The sequence below is a fragment of the Schistocerca nitens genome, chromosome 1 (assembly GCF_023898315.1).
Source record: "Schistocerca nitens isolate TAMUIC-IGC-003100 chromosome 1, iqSchNite1.1, whole genome shotgun sequence".
Taxonomy (NCBI): domain Eukaryota; kingdom Metazoa; phylum Arthropoda; class Insecta; order Orthoptera; family Acrididae; genus Schistocerca; species Schistocerca nitens.
The window spans coordinates 1,105,583,693-1,105,611,340 of NC_064614.1; the positions used below are offsets into that span (position 1 = coordinate 1,105,583,693).

At 38.2% G+C, this 27,648-nt stretch overlaps 1 protein-coding gene across 2 annotated transcripts in view; it reads left to right on the forward strand.

Annotated features, from left to right (window-relative positions):
* Positions 1-27,648, forward strand: part of LOC126198787 (cytoplasmic dynein 2 intermediate chain 1) — a 161,461-nt gene that overhangs the window by 89,303 nt on the left and 44,510 nt on the right. For both annotated transcript variants that reach the window (XM_049935367.1, XM_049935360.1), the window contains exons 14-16: positions 13,776-13,948; positions 19,180-19,322; positions 21,267-21,325. In XM_049935367.1, coding sequence (XP_049791324.1) covers positions 13,776-13,948; positions 19,180-19,322; positions 21,267-21,325 — 375 coding nt within the window. The remainder of the gene's footprint in view (positions 1-13,775; positions 13,949-19,179; positions 19,323-21,266; positions 21,326-27,648) is intronic.

A 27,648-nucleotide genomic window follows, 5' to 3' on the forward strand; every position in this document is an offset into this window, starting at 1 on the left:
TGTGCATGCATACCAAAAGAAATACACTTCTGCACAACTACACTGTTGATGACAAACTGTTGGAAACAGTATGTACCATAACTATCCAGAGTGACCTTAAGTGGAATGACCACATAAAGAAAGTAGTAGGAAAAGCAGTTGCCAGACAAAAATTCCTCGGAAGAATCTTAAAGAATTGTCCCTTATCCATGAAGGAGGTGGTTTACTGGTCAATTGTCACTTGTTTGGTCAATTATTAAGTATTGTTCATCAATATTGGATCATTACCAGGTAGGATTGGTAGAAGAGATAGAGAAGATCTATTGAAGAGCAGTGCATTTCATCATAGGCTCTTTTAGTCAGTGTGAGAGCATTACAGAGATGCTCAAAAAATTTCATTGCATGTGTTACAAGAGAGGTGTTTTGCATCACAGAAAAGTTTCCTATTGAAATTTGGATAGAGCACTTTCTGGAAAGAGTTGGACGATATATTACTTCCTCGCACATACATCTTGCATAATGAGCAAGAGTAGAAAATTCAAGCCAATGCAGAGGCTTGCAGACAATCATTCTTCCAACGCACTATTCACAAGTGAAACAGGAAGGGGGGGATCAGTTAGTGGTATCAGAAGTACCCTCCATCACACGCTATTAGGTGGCTTGCAGAGCATAATGTACATGTAGATGTAGTTTGATTTGCACAGTAAGAGGATAAAAAAGAAAGCAGTGCAGAATCGATAAGCCTAGATGTCAAGAACTTTGCCATCTACATTTTAAATGTTTGCACAAACTATTCACCCATGATTCATAATTGAAACCAAAACCACTGTGTCAGAAACAAATAAAATGGGAATACCATGAATTGCTGACAGTGTAAGACTGCATGGTGCACTCTACTGCTGACAGGCACAGCTGGCTTTAACCAATATCTGCAATGTAACCCTGGCAAAATACTGTTGACAGAAATCATTATAATGTGGGTAACTACATCTAGAATGCATAGAAAAACAATTAGGATAGCTGGGCAGTCTGCAAAAATTGTGCCAAGGCTTCGCAGAAAAAAGTAATGTAATACAGTAAGTACCATTAAAAATCTCTTGATTTGGCTTGATGTCATTCACACTAAGTGAATTCAAAAGTGAATTTGTCATATCAACAAAAATGTACACTGGGAGGGCCAGTCAGTTTGATGAAGAGTTGTAATTATGTTGATAATGTCAGTTTCAAATAAGGAGTATTGTAAGGCAACTGATAAATTTTAAATATCATGCTGTCAGAAATAAAGAGCAAAAATTTGAGTAGGTGAGACACTGTATCTTCCCAGGGAGGTAAATTAATGCCTCTGAACTGAAAAGATAAAAGAAACATTCTTCCTTATCATACCTGCGTTTTTTTTTCTTTTTAAATATATTTTATTTCTCATCTTTTGCACTTTCAAGCACATTTTACATTACTGCTAATACTTTTAGCACATTAGCTTGTTTTTATCTGTAACAAAATTCACAATCTGTTATATTCAGAATTTAATCGTCACACTACATTTTCTCACATAATTTTACTACAATCATTATAACATGTAGTTGACAGATTTATGGACCTCATATTTCTCTGCGCTTTTTGATATTTAATTACTCTTAGTAAACATTTATTTATTAAAGATCTGTCATTGGTCTTTCCAACAGCACCAGTAATACCAAGATTTTTAACTTCTATCATTTAGTTACATATTAAATATATTGTTAATTAGTTCAGTTAATGATTTGCATCCTTTGTGTCACTGCCTTTATAAGATAATCAGCATACTTGTTATTCATGTGTGCTGTAGGACAATGCTGTAGGACAACATTAATATTTCACAAATTCTGAAATACCTTTAATTTCAACAATAGCAGAGAAGGAAAGTTGCAACTCACCATATAGCGGAGATGCTGAGTTGCAATAGGCACAACAAAAAGATTCACTCAGTTTTGGCCATTAAGGCCTTTGTCAGCTGTAGACACGCATACACACATGCACACACACACTCACACAAACACAACTTACACACACATCTGCAGTCTCAGAGAACTGAAACGTTCTCTGAGACTGCAGAAGCGTGTGCAAATTGCGTTTACGTGTGTGTGTGTGTGTGCGTGTGCGTGTGTGTATGTGTGTCTACTGCCGACAAAGGCCTTAATGGCCTAAAGCTATAATTGTGTGAATCTTTTTGTTGTGCCTATCGCGACTCAGCATCTCTGCTATATGGTGAGTAGCAACTTTCCTTCTCTGGTATTGTTACATTCCATCCTGGATTTTCCATTGTTTGATTTTCTTTTAATTTCCTTTTATAGTTGTGATAGTTTTTTAAATAAACTAAAATATGACTAAGACCACGACCTGTACACTACATTTAAATATCAAGAACACTGCCCTCCATAATGGTCAAGCGATCTCATTCCAAATCTCTTTAATGAGTATGTTACATCTATCATTGATAACATGTGATTGTTAGGTTCAGCAAGTAATACCCTAGAATATCTGAGACCCAAATTTACAAATAACTTCATTGTCATGGAAATGACGCTCACTTCAGCAGATTAATTTCAGTTTGTATAGTAGATATTACTTCAGCAAGTGAAGTAATATCTACTATAGATATAACTTCAGCAAGTGAAGTAATATCTACTATACAAACTAGAAATTCAAAAACAGTTAAATGTTTGTGGTAAAATAACAAAGTTACTTGAAAAGGACTTTTTAAAGTTTGTTAAAATCAAAAATTGTTTATGCAAATGGTCATTTACTGACTGGCTGAAATATGCTTATATTAAGATTCTATAAGGGAGTGCATAAAGAAGTATCATTAAATTTTCTCCCAACCACACTACTAGAATTCTACAAGCTTTTTGGAAGGCTTACACATATGCAACTTCTTAACTATCTGATAACAATTAGTATATTGTCCAAGACAAGTTATAATTTCTGAAGAATTACAATATTAAGACGCTCTGCTTGTACATACAGGAAGAATGTACTAAATGCACTGATCAGCCAGAACATTATGGCCACCTACCTAATAGCCGGAATGTCCACCTTTGGCACAGATAGCAGTGGTGACACATCATGGCATGGAAGCAGTGAGGGAGCTGACACCACATCTGCACACACAAGTTACCCAATTCCCATAAACAGCAGGCAGGGAGGTGATGAACTCTTGTCACCATGTTAAAACGCATCCCAGATGTGTTCGACTGTGTTCAGATCTAGCAAGCTGGGAGACCATAACATCAACTGGAACTTGCCGCTATGTTTCTCAAAGTACTCCATCATATTCCTGGCCTTGCGACATGATGCATGATCTTGCTGAAAAATGTCACTGCCGTTGGGAAATGTCATCGTCATACAGGGGTGTAGATGGTCTGCAACCAGTGTACAATACTCCTTGGCCATCATGGTGCCTTGCATGAGCTCCACTGGACCCATGGGTGACCATGTCATCAATCCCCGTAGCATCAAGGAGCTGCTGCCAGCTTGTCTCTGTCCTGCAACACAGGTGTCAAGGAGCTGTTCCCGTGGATGTCGACTGATCCATGCCCTCCCATCGGCATGATGAAGATCTCTTGATTCGTGAGAGCATGAAATGCTGTGCCACTGTACTAATGTCCAGTGCCGAAAGTCGTTTGTCCATTTCGGTCATAGTTACTGATGTTGTGTTGTTAATTGGCACATGCATGGGTCATCGGCTGCAGAGGCCCTCGATGGGAGTGCTTGGTGCAATGTGTGTTCAGACACACTTGTACACTACCCAGCATTAAAGTCTGGTGTTATCTGCCACATTTCGCCATCTGTCCGGTTTGACCAGTCTGCCCAGTCTACAATGTCCAACATCTGTAATGAGGGGTGGTCGCCCAGACCCATGACATCTGTACATGGTTTCACATTGGTTTCTCTGCATGTTGATGATACTCACCACAGCACTCCTCGAACATCTGACAAGTTGTGCAGTTCCCAGAGTGCTTGCGCTGAGCCTCCAGGCCATCACAGTCTGCCTTCAATCAAACGCAGACAGACTCTGCACATGAACAGCACACTCAATTGTACTACAAGCACCATAGATGTGTATGACTAGCAGTCATTCCTCGCCAGGTGACATTGCTGTCACCTTGACAGGTTTATATCGGTAGTAGGTCGGTGGTCATAACATTCTGGCTAATCGATGTATGTTACATGGTAATTATATCCTTTTAACCAAATTTGGATATTATGCTTCATTGTACAAATGGCTTCAGTATGAAAGACCCTTGAATTAAGATATTATTCATCATCTGATTGGGAATTAATCTCATGAAGTACTCTCGAAGTTTCTATGTTAGAGCAACTGCCTTTTCCTGTGTGTATTTATCGGTTACATCACCAGATGCCAAGTTTTTGTTTGCAAATGATAACAGAAAGTCAAGTTAGTTTTAGAAAAGACTTCAAATGAAATTTAAGTAGACTTTATTAAATAGTTTGTGTCCAATTGCAATTGCCATTAAATTTTCAGTATCACATTCTGGGGTAATGTCTTTACAGAAACAAATGTTTTAATAATGTGATGAGTAAATATAATCACTAACCATACAGTTTAGGTGTTGAGCAGTTAAGGAAGAGGGACACAGTGGAGAGGAAAGTGAGAGTGTAGATTAACATGGTGAGATATGTTTGGGACACGGACTAGTGGAGATTGAGGTCAAGAGGATTGTCGGATCAAAGGATGCATTGTAAAGAAGCTTTCTTCCACGTAATTTGGAGAAGCTGGTACTGTGGGAGAGGATCTAGATCAGGCTCATCCAAGAAATACGCCCGGCAAAGCGCCCATGCTCCGCAGGTGCACGGCATTGTAGTTCAGCGTCCCGTCCGTGACCGTGTGTCGCTAGTGTCAGCATAGGAGTGAGAGAGATAGCTGCAGAATGAGTGATACCACACAGGACTGCTCTGCACTGGACTATCCCATGGTCAGATCCAAAGTAAACAAAATAACAGAAGGAGCTCAGCTCTGTAGAAGTAGTCGATGAGTGGTAAAACAAGAAAACCATTTACTGTTTATGTAACAATTAGTGTTTGTGTGGCAGTATTACTATGTTTTATAAAACAATATCCAAAACAAGGATCGAAGAACAACTTAGTAGTTTTCTGACCCACAGGTTGATTCTATTGGTATTGCCCATGCACACTCGTCATATGTACAGTAGGCATCTTCTGAAAGATATATCAATTTCTTAAATGAACTATTGTCACAAATATTCTATTTTAGAAATAATTTTATGTAAGAGATATAGAGTCTCATTCTTACTGTTAGTAGTTACAAGTAAATATTTTTTTGCTGTACTTCGTACTACAGCTTTTTGTATCCCTATTCAGAGATTAGACATTGGATCCTTAGTTTGATGTTTGTGTGCAATAATTTTAATTGACCAAATCTGAAAACTTGTTAAAAAAATAGAATTAAGGTTATAAAGACTTTTAATCTTTACAGTCAACATTGTTAAAGAAGCCAATTAACATTTTACACATTTTTCTTTTCAAGAAAATAATTTTGTCGAGATTTTGCACAATATTCCAGTAGACTGCTAACCTCAAAGAATTAGTGAAATGCCGGCCGGTGTGGCCGTGCGATTCTAGGCGCTTCAGTCTGGAACCGCGTGACCGCTGCGGTCGCAGGTTCGAGTCCTGCCTCGGGCATGGATGTGTGTGATGTCCTTAGGTTAGTTAGGTTTAATTAGTTCTAAGTTCTAGGCGACTGATGACCTCAGAAGTTAAGTCGCATAGTGCTCAGAGCCAGAGCCAATTAGTGAAATTTTTATCACTAAGTAGTGAATGGTTCTTAATTTTAGCAAGCTTTAAAAGAAAGAAAAAGCGCTCACAAATACATGTTGAACCAAACATTGAGAGAACTTTGGCCCCGTGCTTGTGCAAAAGAGGATACTTCTCTCATGGAAAACAGCTGTAAAAGTCATCCAACATTTTACAAATAAGAAAGCAGTCCTTCAGGCGCATAAAGCACTGCAGGTCAACCTGCTCTAGTTGAAACACTTGTGAGACGTCCTCTGCCTGAAGGGAAAATGGGTGAACAAATATATCTAACAATGGTTGAAGCTCACTTACCTCCAATCATCTATTTTCAAACTCTTCTTGTAATTTGCAAATGATTTGAACATAATCTGAAAAATCCACATCTTCCTTAACGCTGTCTAATGTAGGGAAGTGTCTACAATTCTCTTCTTGCAACTGTTTTTTCCCACAAAACCAGTTTTTTTATTTCTGCACTGAATTAACAGCAGAGTGACTTTTGCCTTACAGTGAAATGTTCAAAGTATTTAAATACCAGTTAGGTCCCACAAAAAAGCCAAATTCGCCACGCACCTAGGATCATGAAGTAATTCTTCTACACATCCTTTCACTTCCAAAAAGGCATTGATTTCATCCCTCAAGGAGAAAAGCCAATGAATCACTTTCCCTCTGCTCAGCCATCTTACTCCAGTGTGGTAGGGGAAGTCTGGATATTGTGCTTCGATATCAGCCAGAAATTCTTTAATTTGGCGATGTGCGAGTCCATGCAAGCAAAGACAATTAACTGTTAGAACAACTGTGTCCATAACATTTTTTATGTTGACAATCTTTGCACAAAGTTCTTCCTGGTGTATCAGAGAATGGAGTGCCATGAATAAGAAACAGCTGACATCAGCCATTTTTGACCTGACGTCACCCAGGAATCCAGAGTCCATTCTTCGTAGTGCAGGGGCTCCACCTGTTGTTACACTGGTCAGGCTTCCCCATTTTAAACCCATTGACTCGAACATGTTTTCCACGGCTATAAAAATACGATAACCCGTGGTTGTGTCTTTTAATGGTATAAGGTTGAGAAATTCAGATTGTCGTCGACACCCTGAGTGAATATGACAAGCTGAGATATGTCTGCATCGTCCGTGGACTCGTCAAGAGTGATAGAAAATGAAATGAAGTTTGCCACTCTCTCCATTAATTGCTGCTTCATATCTGAGGCCATATCTTCAACTCGGTGAGCAACAGTTTGAGGTGAAGGAGCTATTTTTTCAAATTTTTCAGTGAAGTCTGCTGAACAAATACAAGACACCGAGTCAATCAGGCAATCCTTGATGAGATTCCCAGCCTCAAAGGGTTTCCTTGTCTTTACAATTCTCAGCGAGCATTTGTAACTTGGGCGCAAACTTTACCCACCTGTTTCCTGTTCCTACCTCAGCAAAAAGAAACTTACAATTGATTTTGTACAATCCTGTTTTAAAACACTTTTATCATTTTAACAATTAATTGTTTCATTCATTAAAACCCAAATAAAAACTAACAAAAAAAGATTGATTTTATGTGTGTTTTTCCCCCGTTCTTGTGAAAAGCGGTCATAGATGCTAGCAAGGACAGCAAAATGTGGTCTCAAAATGAATTTTTATCTATTGGGATATTTGCATTTTAATTAATTGAAAACCTAGATCAAACTACAACCTATGTTTTCCCATCCATCAAAACACACACACACAAACAAAGACTGACTCTTTATGATAATTTGCTGTCAGAGAGAGTGTTTGTGACAGCTTTTCAGAAAGTGTCTGCAACGCAAATATAAAAATTAACTAAAAAGAAATGTTCCTTGTTGCTGACAATATGATATTCTATAACTGGAACATTGCTAAGTGACATATCAGATTATAAAATATAGTTTTATTTATCATATTTATAAATAATAAAGAGTCATATGATAGGAAACACTTACTTGTAATGCTGCTTGAAGTTTTCCTTCAGTTCTTCAAGCTTTGAGTGGCATTCCTCTTGTGACAAATTTTTGAACTGATCTTTGTGGCAGGTATTAAAGTGCCATTCGATCGAGTACTTTTTTAAATACATGAGTTTCCAATGACATACTAAACATTTGGCATGATTTTCAACAGCAGTACAAAATAAATTAATTTACCACTCAGGTTTAAATAGTGCGGATACGCCGCTCCTCTTTCTTTTTATCTGCTGCTTCTGACCATACATCTCAATCCACTGTAGCCTTACGGCTTTCTATTGTATCAGTACTTTTGACTGGGCATGGCAGTCTGTCTTCTGTACAAAGCACGCGTACAGTGGCATGGCGAGGCACGGCAGGCAGACCGCACAGCCAGCTAAGCGACACAGCTTGGCCACTGCAACAACATACGAATTTGCCCAGGGCACTGGCTTCGGGCGATCACAAGCGCTAGCACCCCAGGGGCACAGTTTGGACGAGCCTGATCTGGATGGTGTGATTGTGAAGAAGCCATTACAGAAGAGCCTAGCAGTATTTTCTGCTACTCAATGGATGAAGTAATGCACAACTCTGACCAAGACATTGAAAGTGAACTAACTAATCTATAGATGTTCAGTTTGCACTGCTATATCAAACTTTCTGGGTTTGGCTCTTATTTGTAGAACAATTGAGACACCTGACACTCAGTGTTTATCATCCAACAATTGCTTGGTTGTAGCGACTAGCTATAATGGTGACAACTGGTGATAAACATTGGTTAGAACTGTTGCTGGATGGACTGCAACTGTGGAACTGTGACAGCAACTAGATGAGTGTATGAGGTGGATCTCCATTTAGCCATGATCAGCAGAATGATGTTCATTTGCACTCTATTTTTTGGAAGAGGAAAGTAGTTCCAGATATCAATGGACTCTGCAACAGCTGACACAACTATAGGCAGATGGACCTGAATATTTGAAGTCCTCATGGAGAAGCATAAATAGGTTCCAGTTCATGAGCGGCATTTAAGCAGCAATAGTTCAGAAATCAGTGGAACATAGTGTGAAGAGTTCCTGCTTGGTGGTGTCCTCTGGTTCTGTCACTGGGTATGACTGACTACATACCCAGCAGTTAGACAGGACAGGTTTTATACTTGGATCTTCCATGGGGTATGACTTATATGGCAAGGGATTGCAAGTAGGTATGACATAAAGGTGGACCAGGATAATTCATAGGTTGAGTGGGCAGCTGAACACCAATTTAGGAGAGGTAATAAGGATTTTCCCTATTGCAGGGCCCAAATGATAGGTAGTCAAAGTCCTGGTGAAGAATGTGGTTACGTTGTACAAGTCTGGAGTGATATTTGGTAATGGAGAGATGCTCCCTTACAGCTGGTTTTTGTGAGTGATCGGAGGACTAGTGGCATTGTGGTATAATGTACACTGTTCAGTCCTCAAAGTGTCATTTCGGCGTAGATTCTGTGAGCATTGTCACTTTATGGCAAGAAGGTATGTTAACATGGGAAGTTGTCCAGGGAATTCATACATGAGGTGTGAAAGAAAAGTAATCAGATGATTTTTTTATCAACCAGTGGTGCAGCTCCAGTTTTTAATAGTAGTCTATATCTAATTATTATTGAGGGAATTAATTCTCCCCCCCCCCCCTTTTTTTTTTTTTTTTTTTTTTTTTTTTTTTTTTTTTTTTTTTTTTCCTTCAAACAACAATATTGTTCCTTCAAAGTAGTTCCCTTTGGCAGCTAGATGCTGGCAGAGTTGTTCTGTCTTGGTAGCAATGCTAAAAGGCTTCAAGTGGTAGGGCCTTTAACATGTTGCTCACATTATTTTGAATATTCTTCAGAGTCCCAAAGTGACATCCTTTTAAGACATTTTTCAATTTTGGGAAAAGAAACAAGTCAACTGTTGGGCACATTCTTTTGAATGTTCTCCATAGTCCCAAAATGACATTCTTTTAAGACTTTTTAAATTCTGGGAAAAGAGGAAAGTCACAAATACTCAGATCAGGTGACTAGGGTGGCTGCAGAACAACAGAAATGCCTGTTCAGTCCAAAAATTCATGAGGAAAGTGGCAGTGTGACATGGGGTGTCATCATGATGCAGTGTCCACTTGTCTCTGCAATGTGTGGTCTCACTCGATTCATCCTGAGCCTTTTGAGGACATCTTTGTAAAACACTCAGTTGGCAGTTTGTCCTGGAGAAACAAATTTTTTATGCATGATACCCCTACCATCAAAATGCAAATCAGTATTGTTTTGTTCTTCAATTTGCTCATTCAAGCTTTTTTTCGGCCTCAGTGTGCCACCCCTTCCTTTGTCACTTTGTCTCAGGATCACACACAAACATCCAGGATTCATCACTTGCTTTTACATAGCTCAGCCATTCATCGTCATTGGTAATTCTTTGAAGAAGATCAGTGCACATTTCTTTGATTGTCGTGCTCAGTTGTGAGGTTTGTCAGCATGATTTTGGTACAAACCTTTTGCATGTTCAAAGTCACCAGTCATCCTTATTGTTAAACATCAGTCTGATCTCACAAGAGCAAGCACACATTCCACGTTTTTGTCAGTTTTTAAGCTGAAGGTCTCCCTGAGTAAGGTTCATCTTCAATGTGTTCTCAGCCTTCCAAAAATGACTTGTGCCAGGGAAAAACTTGTGCTCTTGATAAGTAATGTTCCCCATAGGCCTGTTTCAGCTTTTCAGAGGACACATTTGCTGGTTCCCCAAGTTTATCAGAAAACTTGATGGTATAACTTTGCTCTAAATTCTGCTGTTCCATTTTCATAACACACAACTTCACTGATGGCACACTCAAAAAGCACGTGATATCTGCATGAAGCTAAAACTTAGTCTGAGCATCTGAAAGGGATGAGCACACCAGTCTACATAAGTATAACAACACAGTGTTGCCAATTCACTCTCAGTGTTGTCAGTCTCATTACTTTTCTCACACACCTTGTACATCACAGCAATGTGATTCACATTTAACCCAACCGTGAGACACCAAACACTGAAAAATCTGCCTCTTTCTGGTGACCTGCAGTCAGCAACAGCATCCGATGAGTGCTACTTGTAAATTAAGGTTCTTAGGTGCTGTGAAGAGAATTCAACAGAACTGCACCTGGATATTTTTGAGGCTGTGTCAATCTAGGCACCTGTCAACTGTCACCACACACCAATTTGACCTCTAGGCATCCATAATGAAAAACCCAGCACCATGGTTCATGTGAAAAGTGGGCAAGGGAGCACCTGGAACAGAAACTAGATCAATGGTTCTTCACATGTGCAAGATTTGTTGACGTTTGATGCTTATTGCAGAAAAGTGTGAAGGTGACTAGGTACCATTGCACATCTTAGAGCTGCAGATTCAGCCGAGAAGAGGGTCCACTATGTGTTAGGCTGGTATTTCATGTCAGGTTGAGAGTAATTTGATGGTTGTGCAGTATCAAGAAAGGATCCTCCAAGCTATTGTCATGTTGTACAGTCAATATCTAGGATATCTATAGTTTGGCTATTTTGTCTTAATGTCAAACACATTGTGGTAAAATATCATGGGACTCAATTCATTTAACCCTACACAAATATTCCGTCATGACAGACACTAAATATAGAATGTTGATTCTTTGTGCTTGACATTCTAGTATGAAGATGATTTGACATTCTTAATGTGCTCCGTCCATGTAAGCTGGACGGCAACTTCCAGGTAGGCTTCCGCTCTTTTACAAGGTATCGTCCTCTTGCTGATCATTTCATCATCCTTGCTGCTGGATAGTTTGTAACTGTTGTCATTTGCAACAAATTTTATCTAGATTTCAGTTCTTTATTAATGACTCGCAGCCACACAGTCTCATGCATCCCAAACAGTTCTTTAACATCCATTTCAGCGAGAACATACCTTTATATAGATTGTGAAACAGATGGTAGTTCTTTTCAAGCATCAGATGGTGATTCAATTTGTCTCACTATAATGTCATGTTCTTTCACACATTAGGAAGCTTGTTATGTGGCAAAAAAGAAAATCATGTGAGTATGTGTACGAAATGGGGATATGTGTTTTCTACTTTGAGTTAGTTATCCTGTGATTGAGATTCTCACAAGCTGTGACTTTGTGCAGTATCTTTTCTTTATTGCTTCAAATAAGATGTTCTATCCAGAGGTATATCAATGCACACTTTTATAGAATGTCATTCTGTGTTCTTGAAGCTTCAGTGTTTTGGAGACGGAATCACATACTTTCGATCTCCTTATACAGGGTGTTACAAAAAGGTACGGCCAAACTTTCAGGAAACATTCCTCACACACAAATAAAGAAAAGATGTTATGTGGACATGTGTCTGGAAATGCTTAATTTCCATGTTAGAGCTCATTTTAGTTTCGTCAGTATGTACTGTACTTCCTCGATTCACCGCCAGTTGGCCCAATTGAAGGAAGGTAATGTTGACTTTGGTGCTTGTGTTGACATGCAACTCATTGCTCTACAGTACTAGCATCAAGCACATCAGTACGTAGCATCAACAGGTTAGTGTTCATCACGAACGTGGTTTTGCAGTCAGTGCAATGTTTACAAATGCAGAGTTGGCAGATGCCCATTTGATGTATGGATTAGCACGGGGCAATAGCCATGGTGCGGTACGTTTGTATTGAGACAGATTTCCAGAACGAAGGTGTCCCGACAGGAAGACATTCGAAGCAATTGATCGGCGTCTTAGGGTGCACGGAACATTCCAGCCTATGACTCATGACTGGGGAAGACCTAGAACAATGAGGACACCTGCAATGGACGAGGCAATTCTTCGTGCAGTTGACGATAACCCTAATGTCATGTTTTTCCACCTATGCTCAATGGAGCACGTTATCATGATTTCATACGGGATACTCTACCTGTGCTGCTAGAACATGTGCCTTTACAAGTACGACACAACATGTGGTTCATGCACGATGGAGCTCCTGCACATTTAAGTTGAAGTGTTCGTACGCTTCTCAACAACAGATTCGGTGACCGATGGATTGGTAGAGGTGGACCAATTCCATGGCCTCCACGCTCTCCTGACCTCAACCCTCTTGACTTTCATTTATGGGGGCATTTGAAAGCTCTTGTCTACGCAACCACGGTACCAAATGTAGAGACTCTTCATGCTCGTATTGTGGATGGCTGTGATACAATATGCCATTCTCCAGGGCTGCATCAGCGCATCAGGGATTCCATGCGATGGAGGGTGGATGCATGTATCCTCGCTAACAGAGGACATTTTGAACATTTCCTGTAACAAAGTGTTTGAAGTCACGCTGGTACGTTCTGTTGCTGTGTGTTTCCATTCCATGATTAATGTGATTTGAAGAGAAGTAATAAAATGAGTCTAACATGGAAAGTAAGCGTTTCCGGACACATGTCCACATAACATATTTTGTTTCTTTGTGTGTGAGGAATGTTTCCTGAAAGTTTGGCCGTACCTTTTTGTAACACCCTGTATAAGCATTCATTTGAAAGTGATGAACACTTCATCTTTTTGTCTATGTTAAACATCTATGGTACATTCCCAGTTTAAAAAAACCTGTTGGAACAATTGTATACTTTTTTTGTCCCATTTACAGTAGAAGAAATGAAGTACTTAGGAACATCATATGTGTAGCCTTAGAATAACTGAATTGTGAGGTAGCCTTTATTAAATTGGATATCTTCCTTGGCCCAAAATTCTTGAATGGTGTGGTCTTCCATTCCACAGTCACACAGCATATTTTCAGCCTCTCCTAAGAAATCATTGAATTTCAAAATGTCAGGACACAGACTGTACTCTTTGGCATATATAGAGGAGGCTGTGATTTGAGTGTTCCATAAAATAAGAACTGTTTAACATGTGTCACTTATACTACGTTTAAAATTATGGATGTTGTGCTCTTTCAGTATAAAAATATTACATTACATGTTAATAGAGATAAATAAAACTCTAGTACTACGTATCATTGACAAGACCACAAATGTTTATTAGTATCATTAAAATATCACTTCTAATGATGTGTTGCAGATATGCAGTCTAGATGCTGGTGGTCTGATTGTCATATGGACAGTGATACAGAACTCACAGACTGAATTCTTGCCTGCCAGGGCATCCCAAATGGACCTAGGTCTTGCATACTGGGGTAGAACCAGGCTTATACTGAGCTCAGTTATCAACATACCTGTCAGGATGGCCTCTTTGTGAGTACAGAAACATCTATTCTGTCATGAGTTAAAAGTCAATTGGGTGATAGAGCAGAATCATATTCACGCACTGTAGTTTCTTCAGCCAAACATGTTTTCATAAATAATTTGTGCATTGTTGAACAGTTGCTAGCTTTCATTAAATTTTTTATTTTTGTATTACCTCTTGTTGCTTGTACGCGTCTGTAGCATAGCGATAGTGTTTCCACCTACCAAGCATGGGCCCGGGTTCGATTCCCGGTGGGGGCTGGGTGTTGTGTGGCCTTCATCATCATTTTAATCATCATTGACCTGCAAGTTGCCGAAGTGGCCTCAACTAAAAAGAACTTGCAATACCGCGGCCAAACTCCCCTCATGGGGCCTCCCAGCCAACAATGCCATACAATCATTTCCATTTTCTTGTTGCTTGTATCACCAGTGGAATGTATGTCGGATATACATATTTTAAATATATACAGATTCAATCACTGTTCATGTTTCTTAAGAACATTTTTTAAGAACTGTTAATATCAGCACATGATCAGATTCCAAAATGGTGCATTTCTGTGTGTTCAAGTATAAGAACTTTCTATGGATAAATGTATTCAAAGGGTAAAAGTACTAATATGATATTCTTTGGAAAAATAAAGAATGGCTTGAAGTCTAGTGAATTTTTTTAACACCTGTTGTCGCTATCACTTTGTATTATGACTGGCATTAAAAAACAAGGACTAAGAAATCATTCCACCTTCACTATCACCCACATCCGTATGTGATTACTCAGTCTAATCATCACTACTGGCAGGTTTGTGTGTAGTAATTAATGACAATTTGATATCATCGTTGAGCAACTAGTATTTATCTTTCAGCTGTTGTGTCTTCTAGCTGAGTACTTTCTACTTTCCTGCAGTGGCTGACTAAAAAGAATTGACTGAAAGCTTCTTTAAATTTTCAGCTTATATGTTATCTGTGATGCTGGGATACCTAACATGCCTTTCAGTTTTAACATATCAGTTACTTTACATTATGGTCATGATTGTATGGCATCAAGCAGACTAACCCAACTATGGATTCCCAGCAGATTTGCTCATTCAGATTAAGGAGTGCAGAACCTCTTTCCTTATAATGTCATCACAGGAATGCTTCCAATTTGTAAGCAATTATCCTTATTTGAGTGTCACATGAGCATGTTTTGTGAACTTAGGTGCTGTAGTATATAACAGAAATGACACAATCTCTTGAACTATACAGAATTTTTTGATTGTATTCCTTATACATTCATTCTTGCAGTGACACTCTTTTCAATGTAATTAAGTTTGATTTTCATATAAATTCTTATCACAAGTGAAAGAGGGTAAAAAAAAGTAGAAAAGTTTGATCACATGCTACTGTGAATCGTATGTTTCAGAACAGAGCAGGTTTCCCAAACTTTTCTTCTGATAGAACACTTTGAGAATCCTGATACTTTAATGGAAGACCTTGTTTATTTAAAAGGTCAATAATTTTTTTAAATGAGAAAAACTTGTTTTATTCAATTTTAACTCGTAACTAGTAACACAGAAATCATAATATTTTTAAAAAAATAATTAGTCTTGTCAAAAGGTCAGAAAAAACTGCCATGTTATTAACAGTTTTTTACGGAGCACTAATCATGTCCTGCGGAATACCAGTTTTCTGCAGAACACAGTTTGGGAAATCCTGGAATAGAGGATAACTATGAAAACATTTTTAGCAATTTGCAGCTTTGGTTATATAGTAAGTAATTAGCCAGTAATAGAATAAATATTGTAAAGGAAATAATTTAAGGAGTGAAGATAACAAATCACCAAATAGTTGAGGTGCTGAGCTGTAGACAGGCACACAAACAAGACTAAGAGCACTGCTAGCTTTGGACCAATCTATTTTCAGACATATAAAGTACACATGCACACACATTCATACACTCACATGCACCTGTATGGCAACATTGTCCCAGCTAATTACAGTGACATGACATTGCAGCTCAACTGGGGTGAGGGGTTGTGTCGGATGGAGTGGGTGAGGACAAAAGGATGTAGGGAGTGGGAGGGAGGGTTGTCAAAGGGTAACTGCAAGTTGAGAGGGAGAGACAGTGTGTGCACAGGATAGGAATACAGCACTGAAAAGTCCATTCTGAGCACAGGCAGAGAAGATTGTGTACAGTGCAGAGTAATGTGGCAGAGTGGATTGGGGAGGATAGATAGAACAGAGGAAGAGGGACACAGTGCACATAAGGATTTGAGTGTGTCATAAGTGAAGTTAGAATCATAGGGTAGGGGTAGAGGTGGATGTGGCTACCAGACTGAAGGTTCTGTTGCATGACACAAATCCTCACCCCAGTTGAGCTGCAGTGCTGCCACAATGTACAGTTGACTCTTGCTTATTTGAGCCTCAATAAATCAAGTTTCTTGATAAAATGAAATAGTTGTCGCTTAAAAAGACCTTGATAAATCAAAGAAGTTTTATGCCTTTTGGCACACTCAATAAATCAAGGTGATTGTCCTGACAAGCCACCTGTGAACACTCAGTAATTCGAAGTTAATAGCTATCTGAAACATCGTATTTTGAATTTTTCCACACTTGTATCACCATTCACTAATTCCTTTGGTTATTCGACAATTTGAAGTTAGTAGCTACCTGAAACATAGTATTTTGAATTTTTTCACACTTGTATCACCATTCACTAATTTATTTGGTTATTCAACAACATTGAATGTACTACAGTACATAAATTAGTTGTAAACATGACTTAAGAGAGATACAAATGTTTGACTCCTGCAGAAAAGAAGCAGAGTATGGAGGCCATGGAATGAGGGATGAAAAAGTCAGGTGTAGTGAAAACTATCGGGATTGCACCATCCACACTGTCAACTATCCTGAAACAGAAGAATCAGATTGCACAAAACATATCATAAGATATCCTGAAGAAAGGTTTTTGAAATTGCTTAGTCAATGTAAAGGACAAACATACCTTTCAGAGGTTCTTCACTTAAAGGAAAGGTTAAATCATTAGCTGTTAGCCTCAGCATTGAAGGATTTACCTACATTGAGGGGTGGCTCATTAACTTAAAAAGAAAAAGATATAGCATTGGTTTTTTTTTAATTTGTCTATGCTGATGAAATGGCAATTTCATTCAAATGTCTTCACAGCTGCACATTCACTTTTAAAGGCAAAAAGCCAAGGGAAAAAAAAACAGCAACGAACGTGTAACACTGTTGTTTTCAGTGAACATTTACAGACACTAAAACGTATTCTGACACCAAAAGCTGCCAGTCCTAGATGTTTCAAGGGAATCGGTGCTGTCTGTCCTAACAGAGAGGTGTGGATGACATCAGAACTGTTTAATGGGTGGCTGTTGAGCCTGTACAAAGAGATGAAAAAATGGAAGCATAAATTTCTTCTTTTTCTGGACAATTGTGAAGTTACTACTCACTACTTCTGGAACATTTTTTCCATTGTGGCCACCACTTGAAAATACAACTGCCTGACTAGGGAATAATTCAGTGTTCTAAATCACAAAGAAGTAGTACTGATAATGGTGTTTTATAGCTTTTGAAGATGGTTACAAGCCCAACATACGTTGTGGCAGTGACAACCACAGCTGATAAAGCATGGAAGAATGTTACCCCAACTACTATTTCAAACTATTTCAAGAAGTGCAGATTCATCAGGGGGCCATAAAATTAGTTGCAAGCAGGAGAGCAGAAGAATGGATGCAGGTTTCAACTATATCTGGAGCCTTCTTCCATATGTAGGAGAAAATGTAACATCTGATGATTTCATACAGTTTGAGTATTATTTGGAAGCGTGCAGTACCCAGCCTGACATTGAATTTGGGCTACTCCAGATGACAAGAATGAAGACAACAATGCAGAAGAAGAAGAAGAAGAAGAAGAAGCAAAACTGACTCCATCTGTGACTGTAAAAGAGGCAAAGTCATCATCTTAAACATTGTGCATGTACCTTTTTAGAATGGAAGTAGACAATGATATAGTTTCTGCTTTGATCAATACAGGAAATGCACTTGATCATGACTGAATCAGATAAATATTACTGATTTCTTTACAAAATAAAACCAAAATTTTCTTACGTATTTTCAGAAATTTTTATGTGCCTTTCATCTGAATTGTTAAAATAAATAAAACTGGTAAAAAATTGACTTATCTTTTGAGTTCTAGTTGTTGCTTTGCAAAGGTATGTGAACCTTATTGAAACTCCATTAATATTTTTAACATTCTTTTTGGAGGGGATACATTTCCTTTGATTTTTTTCTTAATTGCTCCTTAATCAGTCAATCCTTTGTTAAACCCAACTGTCAGTTATTCAAACTTTTTGTGTGCTCTTTGGAACTATGAATTATTGAGAGTTGACTGCAGTTAACCCAGACAATGTTGCCATGTAGATGTGTGTGTGTGTGTGTGTGTGTGTGTGTGTGTGTGTGCTCTATAGCTCTGAGGAAAAATTAATTAGAAAAGTAACAGTATTCATAGTCTTGTTTATGTGCCTACCGACAACTCAGTGGCTCAACTGTTCAGAGTGTTCTTATTTTTATTCCTTGAATTATTTATATTGTGCCAAGAACCTTGCCATATACCATATTTTCAAGTAATTCAGGCCAAGTAAACAGCTTTTTTTGAGGGCTTATTGAACTGAAGAATTGAAGCTAAATCTTCATGCTAAAAATTGAAACTAATCTCTTCATGCTAAGAATTGAAGTGGAATTGTCAGGATAATTTATCCTCCTTGTGTTGCTTAAATTTATCCCAGTATAAATGGTAGCATGTTCCACCAACTGAGTTACGGGTGAAACAGTCCCTTTGTCTATCTTTTTTCGTCATAGTAGCCTGCAATGTTTTTTAACAGTTTTTCTGGTTTCACTGTTGATAGGAAACATTTGTTGCTAAGGATTTGTAAATAGTATACACAATGGACCAAAATCTGCTTTATCACTTACTTTTATCAAAAAGGTACAGTACAAGAAATTTTCCTGTGGCTACTAGAATGTTAGTGCACACAAAAGTAGTTGATCACTAACGTTGGCAGCAGCTGGAGACAGAATGCTAGGAGTCCTAGTCTTCTGACTCCTATTGCATCAGAACAAGGTGCAGGGTGCTCAAGAAAAAGTGTATGCAATATATTTCATTTTTCTCAACTGCAGCTTGATCAATGAATTGCTTAATTTTTATTGAAATGCACAATTTTTATCATGGTACAAATTAAAATGTTACAGCACTCTGCTCAAGGACACAGAATACCTTTCTTTAGGAATTGATGACAAGGACCATTTATATGTTGGAACAACAGCTGGACGTATTATTCACTGCCTGAGATCTGGTATGAAGCCCCGGCCAAAGATGTATCTCACTTCAGATGGTATGTATTGGTGATTTTCTGAGTGCTTTTCTTGTAACATACCATTCAAAAATAAGGTTTCATTTATCACTAGTTACTAATAGAATGTAGGAAGTCTGTTTGAAGTGGCTACTATTTAAATGGATGTAATGTTTCTATTTACTGTTTCCTGAGACATGAGTGAATGGAACTTCAGTGTACAGAGATAGAATTAACTCAGTTCCGCTGTTGTTTGAGCTGGATTTGAATGTGCACTTTCTCCCAACTTCTGTAGGTGAAAAAAAAATCCACACACTTTGTTCATTCAGGGTTTTCTTATCTGAGACACAAAAGAATAAAGACAAAGACAATGAATTCTCACTTTCCATAAACTGAGGTTCACTTTTCAGAAGCTACAGATGAAAAAGGAAAGTCATAAAAATGCAGTCTGTATTGCACAAAGGAATGTAAGACACCCAGTCTTGTATCCCTGCTGAATGTATTGATTGAAGTTGTGGAACTATCGACAATAGTCATTACGTCTACAACCAACGAGGGCACTACCAACAAGGAAAACACAGCATCTTCAGCTGGCCGATCAGGTGACACCAGCTAGCCAGCTGATTTAAGCCTGTGTGACCACAGGCTCTTTCTCATTCTCTACGAGGCAACAAATGTTGTGTTCTGATCTAACTGATGTTTCCATAGGTGGGCTGCTATATTTACAGACTCTGCTGGATATCAAAGCAGACTTCTTGTACAGTTATGCAAGTGTGTGTTTGAGATTGCTGAAGGGAAGTTACTCTTCACCACCTTCAGACTTGTATCCTTATTCAGTCAAGCGAACTAACCAGAGTTGTGGTTTTTACTACGATTATCAGTATCACGTCACTTGTTTTATGATACACCAACTGACCTGTATTCAGTTTAACATATTATACATGCACAGTGAATTAGTTGTGCAAATTACTGTAATTATTATGGTTGAGGATAATTATTTTATTTTATTGTGGACTTATTGACTTAGGTTTCATGTTGCACAAAACTTATTGCAGTGTAATAAATAACTTTTGCCTTAGAATAGTGAGATATAAAGCCCAGAGATCTATTTCAGAACAGAGGTAAACAGTCACAATGTTTAAGTTAAAATTATTGTACACGAGCAAGTAATTGTCATTTTCTTTGAATTCTTTGAAATTGTTTTCCGTATTTGTAAAACGTTTCCTATTCTTTTCCTTCTTAAATGGAAAGCTAATATCTTTCCAATTATTTGGAGAATCAGTATTCTGTCCTTTGTTAAACTCTTAGATGCTGTTATGATTTCCCAGTCTTTCAATAAGCGTAATGTACTTGTCTTGACAGGCAAAATATCTTATGTTTTCATCAATATTAACCAGCCAGAATCCCATGAAATAATCAAAGAATCTATGTGCTGGGAAAATTTTAGAGTTTACATGTTATTAACTTGCCTTCCAAATATTTAACATGTTTATTTAGTGGTTCATGAAAAGTTCTTACAACTATTTTTAAGTTTATATGTATGGTCAATCTAGAAGTTTGTTATTGGAGAACTACAGGTATGATACACTGTAGGCAAGACCAGTTAAGATTTAATATGCAACATTTCAAGCATTGCTGTGATTAAATTTCTCCCCTGACCCATCCTGAAATTAAGAAAATCCTCAATAAATGGCAGACTTTTGCATATGCAGCTTGTTTTCTCCCTGCCTTATTCAGTTCCCTTAATGTAGTGATGAAGCAGAAGCCCTTCATAATCTTCTAAATGTTTCCTCTTCACTTCTTTTCTTCAACTGCAATTTGAAGAACAGCAAGGATACACTTGGATGAAGTAAAGGTGATACATCATTGACACGCAGATACAACATGGAGGTCAATTGGACCATATCTTAGTAAAAGAAATGTATTTTTAAGAATTATTACACAGTTCACTGTAATGAGTTGTAATTCTTTTCTTTGTTTTCCCAGATTTTTGCAGTCTTGCCACGTGCATTGATGTTTGCCCTTTTGGAGAACCATTCTTTTTGGTATGTATTTTATGTGTTAGCATGTTGATACATCATTCATTGTCACCAATACTGTGTGTCAGTGGCAAATGAAAACTAAACTTTTTTCCACTGTTAGCTAGCACTGTTATGCATTTTGGCCTCTAAAAATTCTCGAGTAAGTGAAATGATCAGATTTATTAATTTTAAAGAATTGGAGGATAAAATCGCATGTAAGAGTTCCTTCAGTAGTCCCTCAAGAATTTCAGCAGCAATTATGACTGTTTCCACATCTCTAAATGATAATATACTTTCACTGGGTACTTGTTTCCTTTTTGGTACATTACTAGTTTTGTCTCTACATCACTGCTACACCTGGTGTACACCACAATGTGTTTTGCATATTACACTCCCTGTTTATCCCTATCCCTATAATTTTTCCCTTCTAATGCCTTTTCAGCACTAATTTAATATTCCTGGATGTCACATCAAATGTTCCACTAACGTATCCCTGTTTCTGATAAGTGTATTTCAGGGTCTTTGATTGCTTAGCTTCTCTGACCACATCTTTTACCCAACATTCCTTAATAACACCACACACTTTATTTTCTTCAGCTGCCTTGAGGAGCCTTGGTGACTAGATAATAGAATTCAGTTACTTCATAAAGTGAAACTTCCTGGCAGATTAAAACTGTGTGCCAGACTGAGACTCGAACTCGAGACCTTTGCATTTCACGGGAAAGTGCTCTACCAACTGAGCTACTCAAGCACAGCTCACAATCCGTCCTCACAGCTTCAGTTCTGCCAGTACCTCGTCTCCTACCTTCCAAACTTCACAGAAGCTCTTCTGTGAATCTTGCAGAACTAGCACTCCTGGAAGAAAGGATATTGCAGAGACATGGCTTAGCCACAGCCCTGGGGATGTTTCCAGAATGAGATTTTCACTCTGCAGCAGAGTGTGCACTTATATGAAACTTCTTGGAAGATTAAAACTGTGTGCCAGACTGAGACTCGAACTCGAGACCTTTGCATTTCACGGGAAAGTGCTCTACCAACTGAGCTACTCAAGCACAGCTCACAATCCATCCTCACAGCTTCAGTTCTGCCAGTACCTCATCTCCTACCTTCCAAACTTCACAGAAGCTCTTCTGTGAACCTTCAGAACTAGCACTCCTGGAAGAAAGGATATTGCAGAGACATGGCTTAGCCACAGCCCTGGGGATGTTTCCAGAATGAGATTTTCACTCTGCAGCAGAGTGTGCACTTATATGAAACTTCTTGGAAGATTAAAACTGTGTGCCAGACTGAGACTCAAACTCAGGGACTTTGCCTTTCGTGGGCAAGTGTTTTACACAGTGAATGGAAGGCATATTCTGCATACAGACTATACATAATTGTTGTTTGACTCAAATGAGTGTGCCTCCAAAATAGATGTTAACTATTCCATCTCAAACCATGAGCTGACTATTATGGGTGATGCCCAACTACTTTTAGATGGGCATAAGAAGAAATTGTTATTCTGAAAAGTACTTAATGCTTTGTAAAATGACTAGGTTGGAATTCATTGTTTTTGATGACGTACAAGAACCAATAGAATTTTGAATTACAGAAAATGTTGCTGGTAATAAATTTATAAAAATACCTTGACACTATTTTTCTTCTGCATTGTGATTCCCCGCATTTACATGAATAGATGCCATATTGCAAATCAGTGTGAATTACATAAAATTATTAATGCTGTATGTCAAACTGTACATGAAAATGAAGGTAACAAAAGTAAGTAATCAAAATCAGCCATGGAAAACAGTACCAGTTCAGAAACTAAATTTTAATTATTGTGGAAGATAATTAGTTTTTGGAAATTTAAAATACTTTATGGGAAAATGGGAATGCTTAACTTTCAAATCTTGTAGGTCTCTTCCCTCTAATATACTGGTTTTGTATGTAGCAAACTATTGTACTAACTTCAGATAACAATTACTTTTAATTGACTGTGCTCTGATGAAAATTAATTACAGGAATGGGATCAGAACACTTTAAATAAGAATCTGAACCATAAATTATGATGAGATTTGGTCTAAATAAAAACTTATTTCCAAGTAGGTACTACATATTACTAGGTAAGCATATTGAAAATAAGCTGAAATTTAGTGAAAAAATATTTGGTCCTTTTGAGATTAGAAAAACATAACAGGACGAAAGAATCCGACTACTTTGTCACAAAGTGAACTGTCTTGGGGGACCTGATAGTTGTAGCTTAATGTTAACAGGCAACATCATTTCTATCAGGTGAAAGGGTCCCTGATAACATGTCACAGACATCTTAGTTTTTCATTTCAGTGCATATGGGTTGGTCATCACAAACCATTGACCTGCATGATACTTAGGAACACTTTTTTGTTGTTATGGGTTCTGTCTTATCGTTCAAAGCTTTGATGTTCATCTTTCCCACCTATTGTCAAATATTATCTTTCTAGAGAAAATTTTCTCTGACAAAATATTGCTTCCTAGGGGAGGATTACAAAACTCAAAAGGGGAAAGGATCATCTGGATAAAACAACCATGTTTAGGGAAAACCCTGTGATCTCAAGAATTTTTGAATTATTTGCTCTCAAGATGCATACAAGTAGAGGATCCCAATTATTGTCTTGCAAGTTAACATAATAGCTTAACATAATTTGCAATTGTTTGATGGATCATCTCTATTTGACCATTTGCCTATAGATGTAAAGCACTTTGATTGATTGATTTGATTTTGACAGGGAAGCTAAAACAGCTTTGGTCTAACCCACCACTGCCCACACCGAAACCAAGTTTACTATGCGGTATCGCTCCCTGTGTATCTAATAAAGCCAACCAATGCCCTTAAATAGTGCAAGGAGTCCCTTTACCAGTTTTTTGTTAGACACAATTTCTTCAGGTCGAGTTGTCCCAAAACTTCTGTATCTCTTGTCTGCAATGCCATGCATTCGAAGATTAGGTGTGATGCAGTTTCTTCACTCTCATCACAGATCCTACACTTAGGGTCTTCTTCTGTTATACCCATTGTATGTAGGTGTTTTTTGAAAGTCCCATGGCTGGTCATCAGTCCAGTCATGAGTTTAATCTCTTTCCTATTCAGTCCCAGGATTACAGAGATTCTTTTAAAACATGGCTTAGGCATCATTATCTTACCATTTTCTTGTTTATCGACCTTGGTCCAGCATTCTACATGCTGTTTCCTAAGCCAGTTCCATAGTTCTAGTTTGATCATAGCCTTGGTGATTGTCAAGACATGTTCCGGTCCAATGAATGGAGTCTTTGCCCCCATCCTGACCAATCTGTCGGCTTGTTCATTGCCACCGATCCCTGAGTGGCCAGGGACCCACACTAGGTTTACCCTATTGCTTCCCCCTAGCTCCACCAGAGCCCTGTGGCATTCTGCAACAATCTTAGATCTTGTTGCTGGAGCTGAAAATGATTTCAGGGCTGCCTGTCTGTCTGAATAGATGTATATGCTACGGTCTTTGTAGCAACTACACATATTCTCCTCCATACATGCCCTGATTGCAGTAATTTCAGCTTGGAATGCCAAGGCCAATGTTCCTAGAGATATAATGCCCTCTAGTCTTGGCTGAACCCCTTACACCCTGGTCCCAGGGCCTTGGTCTGATTTCGACCCATCAGTGAATGTCCCCCGTATGGTGTCGAACTGTTTTTTCCCACTGCTCTCTGCTTCCAGTTATTATATTGTAAAGATTGTTTAAGCAGTTAGGAGTTATTATATAGTCGGCCGGCATTTCCCCAGCGATTCCTATATTTACCTCACTCACTGTTTTAGTGTGTGATTCTGGATATCCCAATGAGATCCAGTTTTTACCAGTTTTGAGTCTGTATGCACCAGCTGCTGCCTCCATCTTAACGTAAAGGTGTAGCGAAGGCATGTGCAGCATGGCTTCCATCCCAGCAGTTGGTGTGCTGCTAATTCTACGTGTTAGGGCTTAGCAGGCCAGTCTCTGCACCTTAGCAAGCTCCTTAGCTGCAACCTGCTGTTCTACCTTCTTCCACCACACTACAGCCCCATAAGAGATCCTAGGTCTATCACCGTGGTGTATATCCAGTGCATACCTCTGGGGCTTAGGCCCCGGTTTTTGCCACAAGCCCTTCTGGTACTCACTGGAGTACCTTTCGCCTTGGAGCAGAATGCTCTTAATGTGAGGGGTCTATGTTAGTTTCTTATCTAAGGTTACCCCTAGCTGTTTCACATGATTTGTAAAGCACCAGTCTGAAGTTTTTAATATGTGATAACCAGCATGACTGATTCATTAAATTGGATATAAAATTTGTTCCTTGATCAGTTATTATTGTTTCAGGCATTCCAAATTTTAGTAATCACTGGTCTACCATTTACTGTGCAACTTTTTTCAGCCTGCCAGTTCAATATGGAATAAAACAAAAATGATGATTATCATCAGTACGTAATGGTTTCTTTCATCTGTTTGCGTGTATGGCCCAAGAATATCCACCCCAGTAATTTGAAATGGTTTATTTGCCTCAGGTAATCATATGCAACATAATTCTTTGATGACTGGGCTGTGCCTTTGTGTGCATGGAATCCAGCTCTTGATGACCCGATTGACATTTGTCTGTGTGTTAGCCACCAGTAATTTGGCACTACTCTGTATTCCATTGCCCTATGACCAGCATGTCCTGCTAAAATCAAATTGTGATCCTGCCTCAATACCTTTTATTTTATTTTTATTTACATGTCTAGTTCTGTAGGACCAAATTGAGGAGCAAATCTCCAAGATCATGTAACATGTCAGTACATGAAATTACAACACATAAGTAATAACAGAACAAATAAAATGTTTATGAACTCAAAAAAAGTCAACCCATAAGTTTAAGTAAACGCAATCAACAATATAACATAGGAGTCAGCTTAATCTTTCAGGGGACTCTTCAACAGAATAGCAGGAGCGACCCATGAGGAAACTCTTCAATTTCAGTTTGAAAGCATGTGGACTATTGCTAAGATTATTGAATTCTTGTGGTAGCTTATTGAAAATGAATGAAGCAATGTGCTGCACACCTTTCTGCACAAGAGTTAAGGAAGTGTGATCCAAACGCAGATTGGATTTCTGCCTAGTATTAATTGAATGAAAGCTGCTAACTCATGAGAATAAGCTGATACAGTTAACAAGAAATGACAGTAAAGAATATATATATTGAGAGGCCAATGTCAGAATACCCAGACTAGTGAACAGGGATTGACAAGAGGTTCACGAACTTAAACCACTTATTGCCCGAACTGTCCATTTCTGAGCCAAAAATATCCTTTGAGAATGGAAAGAGTTACCCCAAAATGTAATACCATACGACATAAGCGAATGAAAATAAGCAAAGTAGACTAATTTTGAGTCAAACGATCACTTACTTCAGATATCATTTGAATAGTAAAAATGGCAGCATCAAGTCTTTGAACAAGACCCTGAATGTGGGCTTTCCACGACAATTTACTATCTATCTGAGCACCTAGAAATTTGAACTGCTCAGTTTCACTAATCATATGCCCATCCTGTGAAACTAGAATGTCAGATTTTGTTGAATTGTGTGTTAGAATCTGTAAAAACTGAGTCTTACTGTTATTTATCCTTACTTTATTTTCTGCAAGCCATGGACTTATGTCATGAACTACACTATTTGAAACAGAGCCAGTGTTGAACACAACATCCTTTACTGCCAAGCTAGTGTCATCAGCAAACAAAAATGTTTTATAATTACCCGTAATTCTAGAGGGCATATCATTTATATAAATAAGGAACAGAATGGCCCCAACACTGATCCCTGAGGCATGTCCCATTTGATTGAACCCCACTCAGACCCCACATCACAGCCATTCTCAACACTGTGACCTTTAGCTGTATGTTGTTAAAGTAAGAAGTGAATCAATTGTGAGCTACTCCCCGTATTCCTTAATGGTCCAACTTTTTGAGCAATATTTTGTGGTCAACAAAATCAAACACCTTAGTTAAATCAATAATAAATAAAAAAATATATACCTAGCATTCAAAACCTTTTCTTTAATCCATCCAGTACCTCAAAGAAAAAAGATAATATAGCATTTTCAGTTGTTAAATAACTTTTAAATCTGAACTGTACATTTGATAGCAAATAATGTGATATAAAATTATCAATTATCCTTACAAACGTAGCATTTTTAATAACTTTAGCAAACACTGATAGCATAGAAATAGGTCTGAAATTGTCTTCATTATCCTTTTTTATAAAGCCGCTTTACTACTGAGTATTTTAATCATTGAGGAAACTGATCTTTCTTAAAGGAAAAATTACAAATATGGCTAAGTACAGGGCTAACATGTGCA